The sequence below is a fragment of the Ranitomeya variabilis genome, chromosome 1 (assembly GCF_051348905.1).
Source record: "Ranitomeya variabilis isolate aRanVar5 chromosome 1, aRanVar5.hap1, whole genome shotgun sequence".
NCBI classification, from domain to species: domain Eukaryota; kingdom Metazoa; phylum Chordata; class Amphibia; order Anura; family Dendrobatidae; genus Ranitomeya; species Ranitomeya variabilis.
In genome coordinates, this window is record NC_135232.1 from 927,113,580 (window position 1) to 927,134,029 (window position 20,450).

The 20,450-nt window shown below is 38.4% G+C and overlaps 1 protein-coding gene across 1 annotated transcript in view; it reads left to right on the forward strand.

Moving 5' to 3' along the window:
- Positions 1 to 20,450, forward strand: part of LOC143799541 (UPF0462 protein C4orf33 homolog) — a 95,118-nt gene that overhangs the window by 54,054 nt on the left and 20,614 nt on the right. Inside the window, exon 6 of the mRNA XM_077281154.1 lies at positions 17,110 to 17,315. Within this exon, the coding sequence (XP_077137269.1) occupies positions 17,110 to 17,315 (206 nt within the window). The remainder of the gene's footprint in view (positions 1 to 17,109; positions 17,316 to 20,450) is intronic.

Sequence of the window (20,450 nt, forward strand, 5' to 3'; positions counted from 1 at the left end):
TGTCTGTGCATTTAGTGACCTATACAATGTTACCTTCTATACAAGAGGTCCCCAACCTTTTGACCTTGAGAGACCCATTCGCTAGCCACATTCATCTCTGAGAGATCTCGAGCCACATCCAGCTCCTGATCAACTCACAGTAGTGACACCCACAGCCCCCTATTACCGGTATAATTACAGCCAAAGCTTTTCCACTGAAATCACACCAAGGCAGTATGTCAAGCTCCAGGGTTTCCCATCTTACCCTCATTCATATCTGCTCTTCTATAGAGGGCTACACACTGATGTCACCATCTAGAGACCCACTCTTAATAGCTGTTTGCTTCACTTGGTGTTAATGCATCAAGCTGGCAGACAGCCGTGAGTCACAGATCATGGACCCGCAAGCCACATGTGGCTCTCAAGCTGCAGGTTGAGGACCCCTGCTCTATACTGTACATATTTGGTATGCTCACCTTAAAGCCACCAAGTCGAGAGTATACACACATGCAGTTCCTTTACCAAACTCTTCTGTTGCTGTTTGCTGCAATTACAAAGTCTATTACTTTTTTTGCCTATACAGTAAATACTGTAGATGATATATAGTAACTGGACAGATTAAATTCGGGTCACTTGTAAACTGATTACCCGATAGTGACCCAATACCAATTTTATATCTGCATAACCAGAATGACATTACATTCACCCTAGAAACGTGCACATGGGTGATTATTGCAGAGCCATTGTGGGTAGTGACCACTTTATTATGTACACATGTAGGTCTACTCTTCAGTCCCTAAGGCCATCTTCCCATATAGCGTAAAATGTGTTTTTTCTGCAGCAATTTTTGTGTGCAGAAAATCTGCATTTAACAGTTCAAAATGCAAAGTGGATGTGATTTTATGAAAACCCATGCCCATGCTGTTGAACTGTGAATTATTAGAGTGTGGGGAACTTGAAAAAATACATGCAAAACCCTGATTATATTTTTAAGGGCAGAATTCCAACAATTCTGTACTAAAACAAAAATCACACATTTCAATAAAATCTGCACCAAAAAAGGGAATAATGCAAAAAGAAAAACAGCAAAAATGCAATAATCAAAGGAAATTGCTACTGCATGCTTTGGTGCGGACACCTGCAGAAAAAAGCAGTGTTTTCACACTTGGAAACATGCCCAAAGAAGGCCCCTCCAATAATTCTGAAAGTAGGTACGGAGTGATGCAACTAGGTGCTTTTTTCAGGTTTTGTTGCAGTTTTCAGCCACAAAGGTGTAAAATTTGCTGGGTAACTTTTTTTTTATTTTTGACGGTGCATGCGAAGGTTATTCCGAGGATTGTTCTGATTATTTGGGTTCTATTGCTACATAAATAAGAATGTTTATTGGATGCATTTTTTAAAATGTTTTTTACTTGTTCATTAGGGTAGTTGTTTTTTTGGGGAGGGGAAAAATTTTAGTTTTTCTTTGGCATCATTTGGGGTATATAGAACGTATTGGTTGACTCGATAGTTTTGTTTGAGAGTTGATGGAAAGAACAGCTGGGACTGAGCAGTTGTAGCATGTATAGTAAAATAACTAAAGCCCACTGGTATTTGTGCCGGTAAAGCATCTGGGGAATAACCCACAAGCCCATCATATACAGTACATAAGCTGATGTTCCTTAATGATGTTTTTATACTGGGATATATTGGGATTTGTTTTCCATGTCGCCTGTCATTTATGCAAAAAAGACAATAATATCTGATGCTTTATTGGTTGTCACTTTTAGATTAGCTTCTCAACGGGCATTTTTCGGCATGTATTGCTAATGACAATGTGACAGTGGGTCATCAGTTTTGAGAAGCTAATTCATAAATGACAACTAGAGATGACAAATTTTGTGAAATGGTTATTCGATTCACTGACTATAGGATTGCATTGTTCAGATGCAAAAAAAAAAAGGAAAATCAAGTGCACCCATTGTATGCTATGGAATGGTGAATCCGTGAAGCAGGTAGGATTAGGTTTCATATTGCATATTTAGATTTGAATGGAGAATGATCATGCAAATATCTAAGCAGCCAGCCATAGATGTTTATAAGTGCAAAATTTGGTCAAAATACTCAGTCATTGCTCAGATTAAACTGAAGAACTAGGAAGAAAAGTGATCTGAGTGAATTTGACTGTGCAGAGATTGATGGTGCCAGATGGGGTGGATGAAGGAAATCAAAGTTCAAAGAGAATAATGAAAATCCCGTGTGCATCACTTCTCAGGTCAAAAATAGCTTTTAGTTGATAAACATTCAAAAAGACGTTGTCTGAGGTTGACTAGAAGGCGACAATGACACCGATAGCTGTAGTATACAGAGACTTTTCTGAACTCAGGGATATATTATAGCTACTGGAGCCCCTATCAGTTTCTAATAGGAACAAGTTGTTACCTCTATACAAATCACTAGTTATACATACTGTACAATTGTGGGCATCAGTGTACACCGAAGATTTAGCAAATCTGGAACTGGTTCAGAGGTGGACAGCTAAACTAATGCAAAGAATGGATTAAATATACTACAATACTTAGATTGTCAAAATTGGACATACTCTCTTTGAAAAGCAACATTGTACTGGTGACTTAAAACCTAATATTCTTCATCTCCTTTTCCTTCTCTTCCTCCTCCTTCTTTTTTCCTTTTTCTTCATTCTTTTTTCTCCTTTTCCTTCTTTTTCTCCTTTCATCTCCTGATTGTCCTTATCTTTCTCCTTCTTTTCCTTCTCTTTCCTCCTCTTTCTTTTTCTTCTTATCTTGCTTTTTCCTTTTGCTACTTTCATTGTCTCCGCCTTTTTATTGTCCTTCTCTTTTTCCTTTTTCTTGTCAGCCTTCTCTTTCTCCTCTTTCCTCTTCTTCCTTCTTCGATGTTCCACATTTCTTTGCTCCTTCTCTCACTCTTTTTTTCTCTTCTTTCTCCTTATTGTCTTTCCCTTTCTTCTTCTTCGCTTTCTCTTCGGTCTCCATCACCTTCTCTTTTTACTCCATCTTATTTTTTTCCTTTGTCTTCTTCTCTTTAACCTACTTCTCTTTCTCCTTCTTGGGTTTCTTCTTCTTGTTTTCATTCTTCTCCTTCCTGATCCTGCTGCAACCTAAGACAGATGAGCTTTCTGTTTCTGAGATAATCCTCATTTTATATACTGTACACCTGTTATTTTATACAAATAACCTTATACTGATATTCAATAATCTCTCCCCTTCCCTCGCCCCAAGAAGCCAAGAGACAGCCTCTAGTGGCTGCCAAGTTTTTGAATATGAACATCAGAATGTAAGCGATTCCATAATCTTTTGAAATTACTTTAATTTATGTTAATGGATATTTCCGACTAATATAGTAAATGCCATCTTTGTAAAGACTGAACAATCCTTTAGCATAAAAATGTAATAACAATCATTTGCAAATCATCTGATTCTCCAGTATAATTATTATTTTTTCGGAGACATTGCTTAATGTTTTTCAAAGTCAATTAAACGCAGAAGAGCTATCTTTTCTGCCTTACAGCTAAAGGTAGCAAACTGAAATAGATATTAAGACAATGTTATTGAGCTTTGGGGCTTGATACAGAATGAGAGAGCTCTACAGTGGAGGATTGTCAGAAGAAAAAAACTAATGTGGAAGGTGATATCATTGATACGTTATGTAATTTCTCAAGGTCATCATTTTAATTGCGTTGATAACATAACTCTGAGTAATTTTCATTATCACTTCCTGTCATTTGCGGACTGCTGGCAGTTGGCGTATTGCATATCAGCTCTTTATTCTCATTTTGTTTGCTGCCGAGGATAGTAAATTTCTCTGATCATTTATGCCGCTGCCTGAAACATATATCTTGTTAATAGTGGACCATTTGTTAGAATAACGCCACAAAGTCTTCAAATCCGTTGTAAATTGCTTTCACAGATTTTCTTCAATCAAATTAATCAACAAGCCACCTGAATAGCGAACCCGAGACTCGTCATATAGATTTTCTTCCATAGAGCAAGGACCTGTTTTAAGCATCTGAACTCCCGATTCCTCCCCCCCCCAGGCCACATCATGTTTTGAATAATGGAGTAATTTATTCTGCATAAGATATTATAGAATATGTAATGGAGCTTGTCTCAAACTAAAGTATTCCTTTAATATATGGCAATAATGTTTTCCGTTGCCCAGAAGAATATTAATACTTCATTTTTTGATTAGACGTAAGGGTTAGGGAAAATATCTGATCAATATGCATTGCAGATGCTGACAAACATCCAACGCTAAGCATTAGAGTAGATGTGATTGTTTAGTGTTGGCAGTAAGATGAATTTAGCTTGTAGCATGCAGTCAAGCAATCAAACACAGAAATTAGAATGGAATCTGTTTGCTAAAAAAAAAAAAATGACAGCAGTTGAGAGTTTCTGCAATCACTTAAAATGTCACACTGGTTAACAAAAACTACTATTAGGCTTGACTGGTGTTGAAATAACTCCGGTAACTCTTTCATATTGGCAAGTGGCGCAGGCTTCCTTAGAACCCTGCAGCAGACGAGCTTCTGGAGCTGTGCTTTGAATAGTCATGGAGTTCTTACAGTTCGGGTTTGATTCAGAGCAGAGGGAATGCTACAGTTGTGTTAATGTTATTTTTCAGTAAACTAAGATGAAATAACTTTCCAAAAGAGGAACACTTTCTATCTTTTCTCATGATCTGAAATGAAAAATGCGGCGAGGTTGAATATCCTGCACTTCAAATGAAAGAAAATGTAAAGAAAATAAACAGCCTTTGGGTATTGCAGATGAAACTATGGAATTTTAACTTCCATGTTAATTCCTTAATTCTGTTTGAGCATTAAAATGTCCCATATAGGCAACCACTGCCGGACACAGGCAGAAAACAAGAACAGTATATTGGCCCTTTGGAGTCCAATAGTTCAGCTATGACAGAAGCTTCTTTGGACATGGAAAGGGCCCCCTTACCTTTTGAGCCCATTGTGACTGTACCAAAGATATGTCTGCCCTTGATTGTAAGGTAAACTTAGAAAAGATGGTAGAGGGAAAAATTTTTACAAAACTTTCTCCCTAAAAGGGCTTTCCCATGAACAAATTACATTTTATCAATAGATTTTGAAATTAAAAAGTAAGTTCCATAATAGGATGTGTTAAAAAATGTTCCTGTGCCGAGATAATCTTTTAAATGTACCCTGCTGTGTACTGTGCAATGGCTGTGTCTCACCTTGGAGGAACATGGTCCGATCATACCACAACTCTTGGGCAGGGGAGGATGCAAAATAGGGTATACAGACATTACAGCAGATATCACAGCAGGAAAATGTTGTACCTCACAGAAAGAATCCGCTGTTATCCCCTGCTGTCCTGTCCATATATTCTCTTTTCTCAGGAGCTGTGATATGATCAGACCATGTTCTGAACGGTCAGACACAGGAACATTTTTTTAACATATCAAAATGTGGGACTTATCTTTCTTCCAAGTTCTATTGATTAAAATGTACTTTGTTCATGGGGAAACCCCTTTATGTCTTTTGCCATGTCACAAACATAACTTGGTTTATTTATTACCTATCCCCTCGAATGACTATGGGTCACATCAATTTTATGCCCACCAATCATTACAGTGGGGGTTCAGAGCTCCTTAATCCTCTTCACTGCTCCTACCACTGCGCGCAGCAATTGAACATGCACCCTTTCTCCTTTTTTAATGTCAATTATGCTGACATAAACAGCCAAGTGCGATACTGAACTGTTTCTGTTGACTTTAGGTAGCTCATCATTACACACAAGCTCCTCCTCACTGCTTAAAGCTTTCTTAAGACCCATAGATATTAAATGGATCTCCAAGGTGCATGCTAGACTTAAGAAAAAACATATCTAGAACCACATGACCAGAACCTTACTAAAAACATGTAATTTTATTAAGTATGCATTCAAAATATCAGAGAATCATATATTTTTAATGCATGTCTAATAAAATTACATGTTTTTAATTTTTATTTTTGCTTTGTGGTTCTAGATGCATGTTAGACCTAAACTCAATTTAAGCTCTTTCTTAATGAGGGGGTGCAGTAAGCAGGGCTGTGAGGTTGGTAAACCAAATCTCCGACTCCTCAATTTCCCTAACTCCCCGTCTCCGCCTCCACAGCACTGGTCACTATGGCGCATGTGCATAAAGTGCAGCACAGATTCATCTCAACTAAAAGCCGAAATCTTTATATCATGAACAGAACAGAGATTTATATGATATTTCATAATTTTCCCAAATTCTTATGAAAACATTTACAGCATAACCTGCAGTGTTCTACTGTGCCCAATTTATTATATATTTTAGGAGTCAGAGTTGGTCCATTTTATACTGACTCTAACTCTGACTCCAAAAAAATTGGACAACGATTCCAACTCCGCAGCCCTGGCAGTAATGATGTATGGAAGCATAAGATATTGATCATTTTATTCCTTATTCCGCAGCACTTTACAATTCAGAGGGTACTTGAACAGAAAAGATAAGATATTACAGAGTAACATATGGTTCATTACATACGAAGAGGAGTGATGGACTTGCTCGCAAGCTTACAATCTATCTTACAATAAGATCCCTGTTCTAGATATTAATGGGGCTACAGCGATCACATATTTATCACATATCCTGAATAAAGGTTACAATTATAAATGGTGTAAAAGCCTCTTTAATAGAGGGAAATATAATTAGTAAAAAGACAGCAATTTTTGTGGACTCCAAGCTCCCAAAATACAAGGAAATTAGAAAAATGTACATGTGCATGACAATATTGTTTTATATCTCTGTAATACAAAATTCAGATATTCTATGATATCAATAAAAGTCTATGTGCCCATAATGTGTCTTCCATAGTATGGAATCATAAGTTCCACCCTCAAACGTTATCTTCTTAACCCTTTTTACATGTATGTAATTCAAGTCATCAAATAATGTAAGATTTAGGTAGTGCAGCACGTAATTGCCCACATTTAGCATCCATGCAAATAAAGTAGACCCACCATAAAATTTGACCTGAAATATTACATTTGGGAAAGGAAAGACAAAACGGAAGAAAAAAACAAGCCCTGAGGGAGTTATATAAATGGTGGTCTAAAGAAGACGTAAAGTTGTCATCCATAGCGACCAGTCAGATTACAGATTGTATTTGTCAAACCTAACTGACTGCACGTTATTGAAAACATTTTTGTACACTAGTTTTTTTTCTATGTATAGGCATAACAGAATGTTATCATTCTGCTCTTCTTAAAAACAAAGATAGCTGATTTGCAATTGGTTCAATGCAATGTATCCATATTTCTGTCCCGATTTATCGAGAATGGGTGTATATATGCCAGTCATGAAGAGTGCACTGGAGTAAGATGCACCAACTTCATTAACAGGTGTGCGCGATCTTTGAGCTGCTATGAATCCTTGCAAGAAATATACCGGAGTACATTTTTGTCACAATTTATATCTTTTGTAGTGCAAATTAAGATGAATGTGTTGGCTGCTCTTAGACACACTCCTGAGTTGTGCAAAAAATTTACAACATTTAAAGCAGTTTTACTCTTGCATTCTGGAAAAACTCTTTGATTAATCAGTTTTTTCAGTTTTTGAAGGCTGTAAGTCAGAGGTGTCAAACTGCATTCCTCGAGGGCCGCCAACAGGTCATGTTTTCAGGATTTCCTTAGCATTCCACAAGGTGCTGGAATCATTCTGTGCAGGTGATTAAATTATCACCTGTGCAATACAAGGAAATTCTGAAAACATGACCTGTTGGCGGCCCTCGAGGAATGCAGTTTGACACCTCTGCTGTAAGTGATCTTGTAGTTATTGGCCAAATTCAGAAAGGTGGAACTTCATTACCTAGACTGCAATTTAAAACAGAAATGTGTGTTGTGTTTCTGGTTTAAAGGAAATATATCATCAAAAATTTAATTCAAATTTTGCTTAAATACTTTTTTAAAGTGTTTTTTTAGACAATTTTAACAATGCTCTTTTTTCATACCAAAATTTGTTAAAAAAAAAGTAGAAATCTTGCAGTTTTCTCACTGGCTACTGGGTTTATTTTAGTTTTCCTATTTCCTGTAATTTACAGAAGACTTTTCAGCAGTCTCATTATCATCACAGGCATTATAGATGACAAATACCTTCATACACAGCTGATAATACAGGATAGGTGATGTCGCAACTGACTCTGGTCCCCTTCACAATTACTTTTGCACATGCTCAGATGCTTCAAAACAATGGCATGTGATCTGAGTTAGTCTATTGCTGCTAATGTATATGGGAATTTCCTGAAAGAATATGTCTAAAATAGCCCCAATGGTCAGTGTGAAAATTGATTTCAATATTTTTTAAACAAATTGTTATTGAAAAATATTTTTAAAAAATGGCAAAAATTTTGAACATAAAAATTGTTTTTAGACCGTAGATAATTTTCTGGTGACACAGTGGCTTTAATTGAAAGTATAAAAACTTGGCTCAAAGATCAACGGGATATTAGTAGATAGTAAGGAGTCTCTTCTACTTTTTTCTTTCCAAATGTATGCATGAATTAATAATTTTTGCCCTGGAAAGCAAAGTAAAGTAGAAAATGAAACAGCAAAGAGTCTCAGATTTTCATTCCACGCCAGCCTGTCTTCTTAACATCTATTTTTTATGTCAAAGATTTTATGCAGTGATGAGGTTTATATTGAAAGCGTGGTGACATATTGCAGCCATCACGGGAGTCTTCTTTGATATTAAAATATGAATAAACTTTCATTTGATGCTGTCTTCATCCTTCAATACATAAGGGCCACCGAACCTCAGGATTGATTGCAGTGTTAAAGGATTAGATCAGTGGAATTAGATTTCCCTATCAGAGGCATTGAATTCATCCCAAGTGTCTCATTGATATTATGGCTTCTGGAGGGAAAGCAGGCGCCCAGCTCTGAATGACTTCAAGCAATCAATGTCACTTTCCTTTATGTGACTTTTTACAGGTGTGTTTTTAACTCAGAAAAAAAATGAAAAAAATAAATAAAACTCAATTAATATTTTTTATTTATTATTTGTCTGTAAGACAACCATTTTTTTAGTGTGCTCTTCTTAAAATGAAAACTAATGGTAAAGCACTCAAAATATGCAATAATGTTAAGCAGTTTATATGGAATACTGACTACGTTTGTCTGCTTGATAAATGGGAGTAGATGAAGCTTTTTAGAAGGTCAACAATTCCCTTAGAAAAATCCCAAGACTATATGTGAAAAACATGAACTTACTTGCTAAATATTGAAAGATTTCTTTCCATTACATTAATGTGGTTCCAAGGTTCAGTGCTTACACATTAAAATCTCATGGACACAACCAAGTTGTACTGTGCCTATACAATGGAAAGAACCATTATTTGACTTTGTAAATGTCTTCTTTTATAGTTTTTTTTATGTTGAAATTATATAAATTCTCCATTGATGCGTATGATATGTGCAGGGATTAGAAATTGGCAAATGAGGGTCATAAGACCCCTAGTCCAGGACCAGCAAGTATCACCCATTAGATATTCCACAAATTCCTTTAACTTTTCATAACATTAAAATGTATATTTCACTTATGGCATCTAAGTGGTACCGTTTCTCCTTGTGGAGAATGACATGTCAGAGTGAGGAGACTTATACACCATGTATGCTCCTCTGGGAAATTAAACATGCAAATTGCCTCTTCAAATGGCCCCTTATCAGTGCAAAGTATGAGATCTGACTTGGCTAGGTGAGAGGCTTAAGACTGGGATCTAAGGGGTCAAGTTTCTCCTTGTGGAGATGCCAATCTCAAATCATATCTCACTGACGATGAGCAGCACCTGGAACACCCTGTCTGCAAATTGAGATTCTGGATGGCTTTTAGCCTAAAGGTACCTTCACATTAAGCGACGCTGCAGCGATAGCGACAACGATGCCGATCGCTGCAGCGTCGCTGTTTGATCGCTGGAGAGCTGTCACACAGACCGCTCTCCAGCGACCAACGATGCCGAGGTCCGTAAAATGTAAAAAAACCAATCACTACATACTTACATTCGCGTCCCCCGGCGTCTGCTTGCTGCACTGACTGAGCGCCGTTCCTAACAGCAGAGCGGTGACGTCACCGCTGTGCTGTACTTTCACTTTCACTTTACGGCGCTCAGTCAGTGTGGGAAGCAGACACCGGGGGACGTGAAGGTGAGTATGTACTGTTTGTTTTTTTACATTTTACGCTGGTAACCAGGGTAAACATTGGGTTACTAAGCGCGGCCCTGCGCTTAGTAACCCGATGTTTACCCTGGTTACCAGTGTAAAACATCGCTGGTATCGTTGCTTTTGGTGTCAAACACAACGATACACGCCGGTCTGACGACCAAATAAAGTTCTGAACTTTGTTCAACGACCAGCGATATCACAGCAGGATCCTGATCGCTGCTGCGTGTCAAACTAAACGATATCGCTAGCCAGGACGCTGCAACGTCACGGATCGCTAGCGATATTGTTTAGTGTGAAGGTACCTTAAGTTATATGGCAAGGATTCTTAAAGGGTCTATATTGACTTTCCAGATTGCTACTTCCAAAACGTGGCACTAGAGTTTAGGTCTTCTTCTTCTCTGAAGAGGCAGTTTGCATATTTCACTTATGTCCATCCATACCTTTAATCACAGCAAAGGATGTCTCCGTAACTTGAGAGTACTTCTTCACCCTGCCTGGGATGACCTGTTAATTCACCAATGTATGGCTAGGGTCACACGACAGTATTTTCTCTCATTAGAGAAAATCAGTCTAATTATGCTAATGACACTCTGAGCAAACCCTGATTAGAGTTTGATCAAAGTGAGATTATATTGGAATCTGATGAGAAGAACATGGAAAAAAATTAAAAATTTACCATATTCTCCATTCTGTCAGTCTGTGAAAATCGGGACCACACACTGTCATATATTACTAGTGCTGTCTGATTTTTTTCCACAGAGTAATTGACTTTTATGGCCGAGTGTGATCCGATTTATGCAAATCATGCATGCTGTAAATTTTTCCTCGGACAGACTCGGTCCCATAGAATAACATTGGTCCGACTACGATTTAATGTTTTGTTGGATTGCTCTCGTACTGAAAATATGCTCGCCTCAACGAACCGTATTGCAGATTTTTTATAGACTAAACAATATTTTTTAAGCTAAATGTAATATTTAAAAATACTTAAAGAGGACCTGTCATTAGCCAACCAGCCAGCCAGGTTTTGCTTTTACTTTATTTCTGCTCCCCCTATGGATATTCAGGTTTGTTTGTTTTTTTACCAAGGAGGCATGGCTCACAGGGTAATTATGCAGAGCGGCCTAACTACACACCCCTGAGAATCCTGTGAGCAACGCCACCTTAGTAAAGACCATAAAAATTAGAATAAAAAAGCCAATACAGTGCTGCTCATTGGTATTGGCACCCCTTCATTTTTTTAATAGATTGTACAATATCTTCACAAATAAATGGAAATGTAAAATTGTTATATCCTCAGGATTTTTTAATTTGTGGTCCAAAGTAATACAACAGTAAAACATTGTTTTTCAACTTACATGTTGCAATTTCAATGAAGAAACAAAATAAACAGCATGTGCAGCACTAAAGGCACCACTATTTAATATTCGGTTTGACACCCTTTGGCATTGATGACAGCCTCCAATCGTTTCTTGTAGCCATCAATAAGCTTCTTGCTTTTCTCAGCTGGTATTATCTCCCACTCTTCCTTTGCAGTTTGTTAAAGCTCTTGAATGTTTGCAGTTTTCTTTTTCCTAATGGCAGATTCAGCTCACCCCAAAGATTTTCAATGGGATTGAGGTTAAGAATCATTGCTTGCCATTTTAAAACAGTCCATTTTTTCTTTTCAACCAATCCTGTGTACTGTTGGATGTGTGCTTTGGGTCATTGTCTTGCTGGAGGACCCATGATCTTTGACTCAAATCAAGTTTTCTTACACTGGGTAGAACATTTTGCTCTAAAATCTCTTGTTAATTCTTTGATTTCATGATTCATGTGATCAGGCCTCCAGTACCAGGCATAGCAGAACAACCCCACAGCATTATGGATCCTCCACCGTACTTAACTGTTGGTAGGGTGTTGTTTTCCTTATAAGCTTCATTGTACTGTCAGTAAACAAACTGTTGCTTTGCATTGCCAAAAAGTTCTTTGTTTCATCTGTCCACAGAACATTTTCCCAGAAGAATTGTGGTTTGTAAACGTACTCTTTGGCAAAGATCAGTTGTTCCTTTTTATGCCTTTTCTTCAGCAATGGTTTCTTCCTTGACCTTTGCCCAAAAAGCTCTGCTTGGTTTAGTGTGCGGTGTATGGTACTTGTTGAATCCATGACACCAGACTGTTCCAGGTTTGCCTTCAGGTCTTTGGATGTTTGAAATAGTGTTTTTACCACCACTCACACTTGCGTTCGGAGTCATCTCTTGTAAATTTTCCTCTTTCCCTCACATCTAGGAAGATTCTATATGGTTCCATGCTTGGAAAACATCTTCATCACATTGCACACTGTTGAAACTGGGATACCAAGGTCTTTGGAGATGACCTTAAGCCCTTTGGAAGTCTTGTGTTTGCTAATAATATCAGTTCGGATGTTCTCAGATAGCTCTTTTGTTTTCACCATTGTCACAAATGAACAGGGCCTTCCATGTGGCTTTTTAAAACACTGAAGTCATCATTCATTGGCTCATTCATGTCACATGGGCACTGACAATCACAGGTCATTCTCAATTGTGATTTACCACAGGCGAGTCAAAATGTGTTTCCATACTAATTTAATGTAATGGGTGCCAATACATGTGTCACAGCAAGCTTTAGGTTTTTCTATTTTTCCCTCCCATTGTTTTTTGCTTTAAATTATTGTTTATCATTTGCTCGTTTGTATTTAACATTAATGCTCTATCCCCAAAAACTGTTTCACGTGAATCATTTTTTTCAGGAGATATTCCACATTATGTACTTAAACTTCATGGGTGCCAAAAACGATGAGCAGGACTGAATCTCTGTACTCACATGGTGGGTTTAAAAAAATACATAAATGGATAACTCAGGAGAGAAGCAAGAATAAAATAAGTGCAAAAACTGGCCACCATTGATGTGGTAACAGGTCCTCTTTAAAGGGAGCCTGTCACCTGTTTTTTTAATCATATAACCCTAACTTATATATAGCATTCCAGAATGCTGTAACACAAGGCTGAAAGGTGGTGGCTGAAGGTTATATGAGAAAAACATGGTGACAGGTTCCCTTATGTCCAAAACAGTAGAGGTCAATGCCTGCTCTATAGCAGATACATCAAAGTTAAGGGATTATGATTACTATACCATTCCGTTCTGTAGGATACATTATATTAGAAATCAAATGGTAATTTAAATTTCCTCTGAGTATGTGGGAAAGCAATGAGTAGCTTTATTTCAGTATGGAATATTAACCTTTGTTATGATTCATAGCAAACACTGAAGAAAAAAGCTGCCAATATCAACGAAGTCCTGCATGAATGCAAACCATTTCGGGAGCTCTGTGCCTCTGTTCTGATAGCTTAACAATACCAGCTTCAGGGCTAGGAAAGTTTATTAATAAAATATGAGCTGGATTTAGGTGCAAAAAAAAGTTATATGGAAAATATTCCCATGTAGATAGCACAAAGGTATTAATAAAAAAAAAATGTTCTGAGCATAATGCAAGAAAAATGGAAGTGTCACAAAATGCGATCTGTTACTGGAGACATTTCAGGCCCATACCCAGCATGAAGCAATGAAGAAGTCATGCACTTCAATAGCAGGTGATACATTTCCCTGCTAATAGAATATATTTTAAATACAAGCTTTCAAGAGCAGAGTTTTTCCCTCGGTTTCTTAAAAATCCAATCACATTTATAAGTTCTTATCATCTGGGGCCAAAATACATTATCATTTTGTGTTCTTGAACAGATTTCAACATTCCTTTGAGGATGTGACTGCTGATATAATTTTAAAGTGATCTGCATTTTGAGAAATAATGTCCGACCACTGGAGCTTTTCTTATAAGCTTAGTAGTACGACTGTCATCAGCTCCCGGAGAAGCAAAGTCTGAAAGCCCAATTGAAATCTTTCGTCTTCAATGCAAAACCGGAGCTGTAGTCACTTTTTGACCTGAGCTCTATCTTTTATTGATGATTGGACTTTGAATACAGACCTAGGCGTATTATTTTATTTTCAGCTGCAGCGATGGAAATTATCCTCTCTACTTGCAAAGTTTTCTATAAAACTTTATGTACTTACTACAAGTGACAGGTATGAAGAAAGATCTGTGCGAGGCTGCGTAAATGTTTCCTCGGAACAGTTTGACCAGAACAGACCAATCTGATCTTCACTATAATAGTCTTATTCCTACAAACATTTTTCTCATGTTATTCTGCACAACTTACAATGGCTATAATACTTGTATATTTCCTATAATTGTCCCTGTTTTTGTGCTATCTTTGGAATTATTGTGAAAGTCACTGTTTGAGCTTTAAGCATATTAGCCAAGCCATAAACCTATCTTTAGGCAGCTGTTTTGGGGTACTTGCCCCTTGTTAGTATTGAGTAGAGCACTGGTTGGCTGGATGAGATGCCTTGGATGAAGCTTTGGGAAACACTGGAGACTTATCCGATGAATGGAGGCTTACAGAGAGGAAGTCCCCCAAAACTGATGGGTTTCTGGCTAGGCTTAGAATCCTAGTCATGTTATTGTTATTGCATCAGACATTCACTTATAGGGTAGCTAACTTTAACTGGTGGCACTATAGAGTCATTTTTTTCTTCTACAAGATGGTTAATTTATATATGTTTTATGTTAGCGCATTGCCTGTAAGTCTCTGTCTGCCATATAGGTCTTCTTAAAGGGAACTTATCACCAGGTTTACCCAATATAAACTATGGTCACCATCATTACTGCCTCTTTACAGCAGTCTGGCAAACTTTATATTAGTCCCACACACCCTCTGCATTGCCCAAAAAATATCTTTTATTGGGAAGCCATATTTCCCAGGTCCTACATCATCCACATAGCGTCGCCATTTGTTAAGTGCAGAGAAAAGTACTGGAATGCGTATGCGCGAGGTTTGCATCCCGGTCATCTTGGCTCTTTGGCCTCTCCCAGAGCATGCGCATTACAGTACTTTGCTCTGCCATCAGCAAAGCAAAATGAAGTACTCCTGCTCAGGAGCGCGATTGGGGACACTGTGTGGATGACGCAGGATGCATTATCCACATGAAACAAGGAGGAGGACATGATTGTGATGAGAGAGGAGGCACCAAAGCAAGGCCAGCGACACCCATGGGACTGAACTGCGATGTTTGTGAGGGAGGGGATAACAAGAGGTATATTTGAGGCAGTGCAGAGGGCTTGTATGACTTATATGCAGCTTGCTTGACTGCTGTAAAAGACGCTGTAACGCTGGTGGCCATAGTTTATATTAGGAAAACTTAGTGACATGTTCCCTTTAATGATAAAAATGTGAATTTCCCTGTACACTTCCATTTTCCAGAGCAATATGATTTGCAACGAAGATATTCTCATATATTCATATTCCTGAATTTAATGTCCCTTATCTTGCAAACCCCAAAGCATATTTCAAATAAGATTTAAAAAATGAAAAAAAAAGTCCTTATACTGACCTTACCGCTCACCTCTTTGGCCCCTCTGCTCTTCAGCGCATTTTCTTATCACCTCCACCAAGTGATAAATCCCCAGTCCTCTTCAGTATAGATCAGGACTTCTGGCTCTGATGAGGCCCAGCATGAATCATATTGTAATGATGTATGCCACCATCCTGGGCAGGGCATTCAGCACTTGGTGGCCCTACTAAGAAGATCCGCCGAGGACTGGTTAGTGAGGAGCTGGAGAGTTGAGCACTAAGGTGAGTAAAAGTATTTTTTTAACCCTTTAAATGTTGTCTGACTGCTGCTATTTTGCTGAATAAGCTTAGAAGCGAATAGCAAAAAATTTGCAGATTGACAAATTGGATTTCTGAACTATTCAAGTAGAATTCAATTGGATGTAATACTTGGATGTATTCACTCATCTGTAATAGCAAGTATTGGATTTACATCTAGGCACAGATTATCGGGTAAAACAGAGAAAATGCCAGCTCACACTTCAGTTAGTTCTGTCAGTATGGAAACACGTGATCAACGCCACTGCCCGGCGTATGATACATGCTCGAAAATCGTTTGGTTATTGTACGAGATCCCCAAGTCTCCCCTAACACCTCTGGACTCTTGGTGTGTGGTTTCTTATTGCTCTTTTTAGTTTTTGTAAATAAAGGAATTCATTTTACCCATACCTTAGACTAGAAGCTGGGTCATTTTTCCTTCCACAGATTATCTGGCACCTTTGAACGTGTATAGCTGGAAATGTTGGTCTGTTATTAAACTGTAAAGTACCTAATTAACATGTTAATACACACATTTTACATATGAGTAGGCCATCTTCATTGATACATAACTGGTTCTTTTCGCAGGTATCCCACCCATAGGTTCGAGTCTATTTTTGCTTTGTGTAAAACATAAAGGGGCAGTTTTCTTAATAATAATGTGTATTATAATGAATACAATTAAAATATTAACAAGTTTGGGATAATGTACCACTCACCATACAGTTTACACCTACCTTGCATGGCCCTTGGAAATTCTTCTTTTAGATTGCAATACATGTGCAGATGTAATTTATACCCGCCAACATGTGATAATTATACCCCCTTGTACTTTATTGCCTCCTTTATTTTCATATAACATTGAAATTCTTAACAAAGTACCTTAATCCACATTAATTGTTGTCTATGTCTCATACATGACCCCATATGTCGTATGGCTTTTGTTGTTAGCCTTGCCGGCTATCTCCTGTTTGCTGCATTAATTTCCTTGTAATGGTTCTCGAAACCATTAGTGAGACATTACCAAGACCCCCCCTTTGTTAGGGCATCTTTCAGAAAACATATTATAGTTACTATAATAGGAATGCATTAGGGAATATTTTTACAACAAATGGCCTCCAGGATAAAATCACCAGCGCATATATATTATATGTATAAAAATGTGTCAGGCACGATCCTTGTAGTAATTGTATTATTCTACCATTTATTAGACAGAGCTACCGCTGGAATTTGTAGCAGATACCACATCAAAATGGGGCGAATGGCACGGCACTGCTCTGATCCCCTGGTCCTATTTCCCTCCTGGTGTTAACATGATGAATTCCTATGCTATTCATGGCACTGGGATTGGCAGAGTTTACGAGTCCTTATATCCAATTCCTCCACAGGAGATAGCAGAAGGACAAGACCCCAATTTGTAAGTATAATTATGTTTATGAATGTCTTTACGATGATTGCAGGGAGGACTGCAATACGGGGTTGAGTAGATGTATTTACTATTCAGTACTGAGTAACACTAAGGCTACTTTCACACTTCCGTTTTTTTTAATCTGTCACAATGCGTTGGCGCGACGTATTGACGGATGCATCAAAAATAGTGAAAAACGGATGCAACGCATCCAGTATTTCGACGGATCCGCTAGACGGTTCCGTCGAAAAACTGGATCCGTTGCATCCATTTTGTCCGTTTTTACCATCCATTTCATCCGTTTTTTTACGGATCCATTTTCCATGCCTAAAAATGAGAGTCTCCCAAATGTGATTGGCTACTGGAAAATAGGGAAACCAATATATTGACTGTCTGGCTGTCTTCAGGCTGGCAGGAGTCTTGCTGGCACATTTGGGGGTGACGCCCCAGACCAGGTTTTATATACATTAGGGGCCTGTCTGGCCAATTGGCTACAAATTCCTGATTCTGCGCATGCTCAGTGTAAAAAAACGTATTCCAACCCTAGATTTCGTCATACGATGTGTCACGACGGATCCTGCATCCATAGGCTTCCATTCTAGTCAACGACGTTTTTTCCAGACGACGGTCCGCCAAAACACGACGGATTCGTCGCACGACGGATGCAACGTGTGGCTATCTGTCGCGATCCGTCGCTAATACAAGTCTATGGGAAAAAAATGGATCCTGCAGGCACATTGGCAGGATCCGTTTTTTTTTCCCAAAACGACACATTGCAACGGATGTGAAAAGATGGAAGTGTGAAAGAGGCCTAAGGGGTTAAGCACAGAATGTCAGCAGTTGTCCACCACTTCTTAGTCTAATTTGACTACATTTAGTGAAATGTCTTGAAAATGAACATCCCGCATTGCAGATGCAGATAGTCTAGGAGTGGTTCTTCTCACAAAATAGATAAATGTAGGAAGCAAAAGATTTACATCCCAGGAACCTACAGATTAAAGGGACTCTGTCACCTGAATTTGGAGGGAACAATTTTCAGCCATATGGGCAGGGTTTTCGGGTGTTTGATTCACCCTTTCCTTACCCGCTGGCTGCAATATTGGATTAAAGTTCATTCTCTGTCCTCCATAGTACACGCCTGCGTAAGGCAAGATTGCCTTGTGCAGGCATATACTACGGAGGACAGAGAATGAACTTAAATCCAATATTGCAGCCAGCATGGAGCCAGCGGGTAAGGAAAGGGTGAATCAAACACCCGAAAACCCCACCCCTATGGCTGAAAATTGTTCCCTCCAAATTCAGGTGACTGAGTCCCTTTAAGGCTGCCATACACATTACATGGTCAGCCAATCCTGACAAAATTGGCAGATTTATCTAATATTTATGGGGGCATTCAAGATAATATGCCACCAGGTTTTCTCACCTAATCTGAGAGCAGGATAATGCTTGCGGGTTTCATCAGGAGATAGAGGACTAGTAAACCTGCTGCCATGTAGTCCTCCATATTCATGAGCTCTGTATAACCCCGCCTCCACCACTGATTGGCAGCTTTATGCCTATGCGCTGTGTTCATGGAAATCTGTCAATCAGTGGTGTGGCCGGGGTTATACAGAGCTCAGTATTCAGAGAACTGAAAGATCAGCAGATAAAACTGTGAATTTATACAAACTCGAGCAAGCAGCCCAGTTTCACTTCAATCAAGGCCTCTGACTCTACATCGTGGTGCTCTCAGATAGGGTTGCAAAACTTTGGTGACAGATTCCCTTTAAGTCATGTATGGCTCATGAATGTTGGTCTACTTTTACAAAATAAATCAGAACGCCCGCCCCTCCTGGGTATCCTCAATCAGTTGCATTGCTTGGTAAAGTACGCCATTTACAATTTACAAATGACTATGCCATCTTATAAGATACATTTTTCATAGAGCAGATTCACCTAATGGTACTTATAAACACAAGCCTATTTTGCCTTCATGTAAAAGATAAAGGGGCAGATTTATTATTTATTTTTCCAGTGAAAAAAAGATTGCTAAAGTAAATTGTTGGATTATTGTAAAGTAAGAAAATAAAATCTAAATCTGAGATACAGAGTTGCAGATTTAAGCCAGCATATGTGCCAAAATCTGTCTTTAGGATAAATGTTGTCGTTCACTCTTTAAGTTTCTGCAAAGGTGGTAAAAATAGCAAAAATGTGTGCGAAAAGTGTGCGAAATGTGTACAAAATATGTGTGAAATGTGTGCAAAAAGTGTGCCAAATGCGAAATGCGTGTGAATGTGTGCGAAATGTATGTGAAATGTGTGTGAAATACATGTGAAATGTACGCGAAATGCGTGTGAAATACATGGCTGCACAAGGCCCAGTCATACAAAGAATTACACACTACAAACAATATGTGGGAAAAAATGGCCGTGTCATTTATTTTTGAGTTACTCAAAATTTCCATCACATACATCTTAAAATTTAACTCTTAAAATAACCAGAAGTTTTAACCATTATAATAACCAATCCACCCCTAAGGGCGATTTTCCTCACAAAATAAATTAACACGACGGGTAATACCGAACATAGGGTGGGAGGGCGGGATCTTCAGTTTCTTCAGTTCACCGACGTCTGAGGTGAAATTCAAATTCCAGGGCTTTTTATATCTCCGGAAAAAACCGCCAAAGCCCGCATTGACCAATGAGGAGCTCCTATTTGAGCGCCAATATTCAATTAAAACCAGATTAAACTGCTTCTGGCAAAAAACGCCAAAGCTTACTTCAGTCACCACTAATAACCAACCACAATATTAAAGTGACTCACAGTTTTCCTTCGGGGCCTGTGAGGCCATGAGACCCCCCCTATAATTTTGATATTATTGACGGGGGAGGGCTAACATGGCCGCACAAGGCCCATTCATACAAAGAATTACACACTACAAACAATATGTGGGAAAAAATGGCCGTGTCATTTATTTTTGAGTTACTCAAAATTTCCATCACATACATATTGATCTTAAAATTTAACTCTTAAAATAACCAGAAGTTTTAACCATTATAACAACCAATCCACCCCTAAGGGCGATTTTCCACACGCCAGGGTTCAGAGAAACCTGGCCCCTCCACTAGCACACAGCCATTTTTCCACTATCGTCTGAAGGTTTAA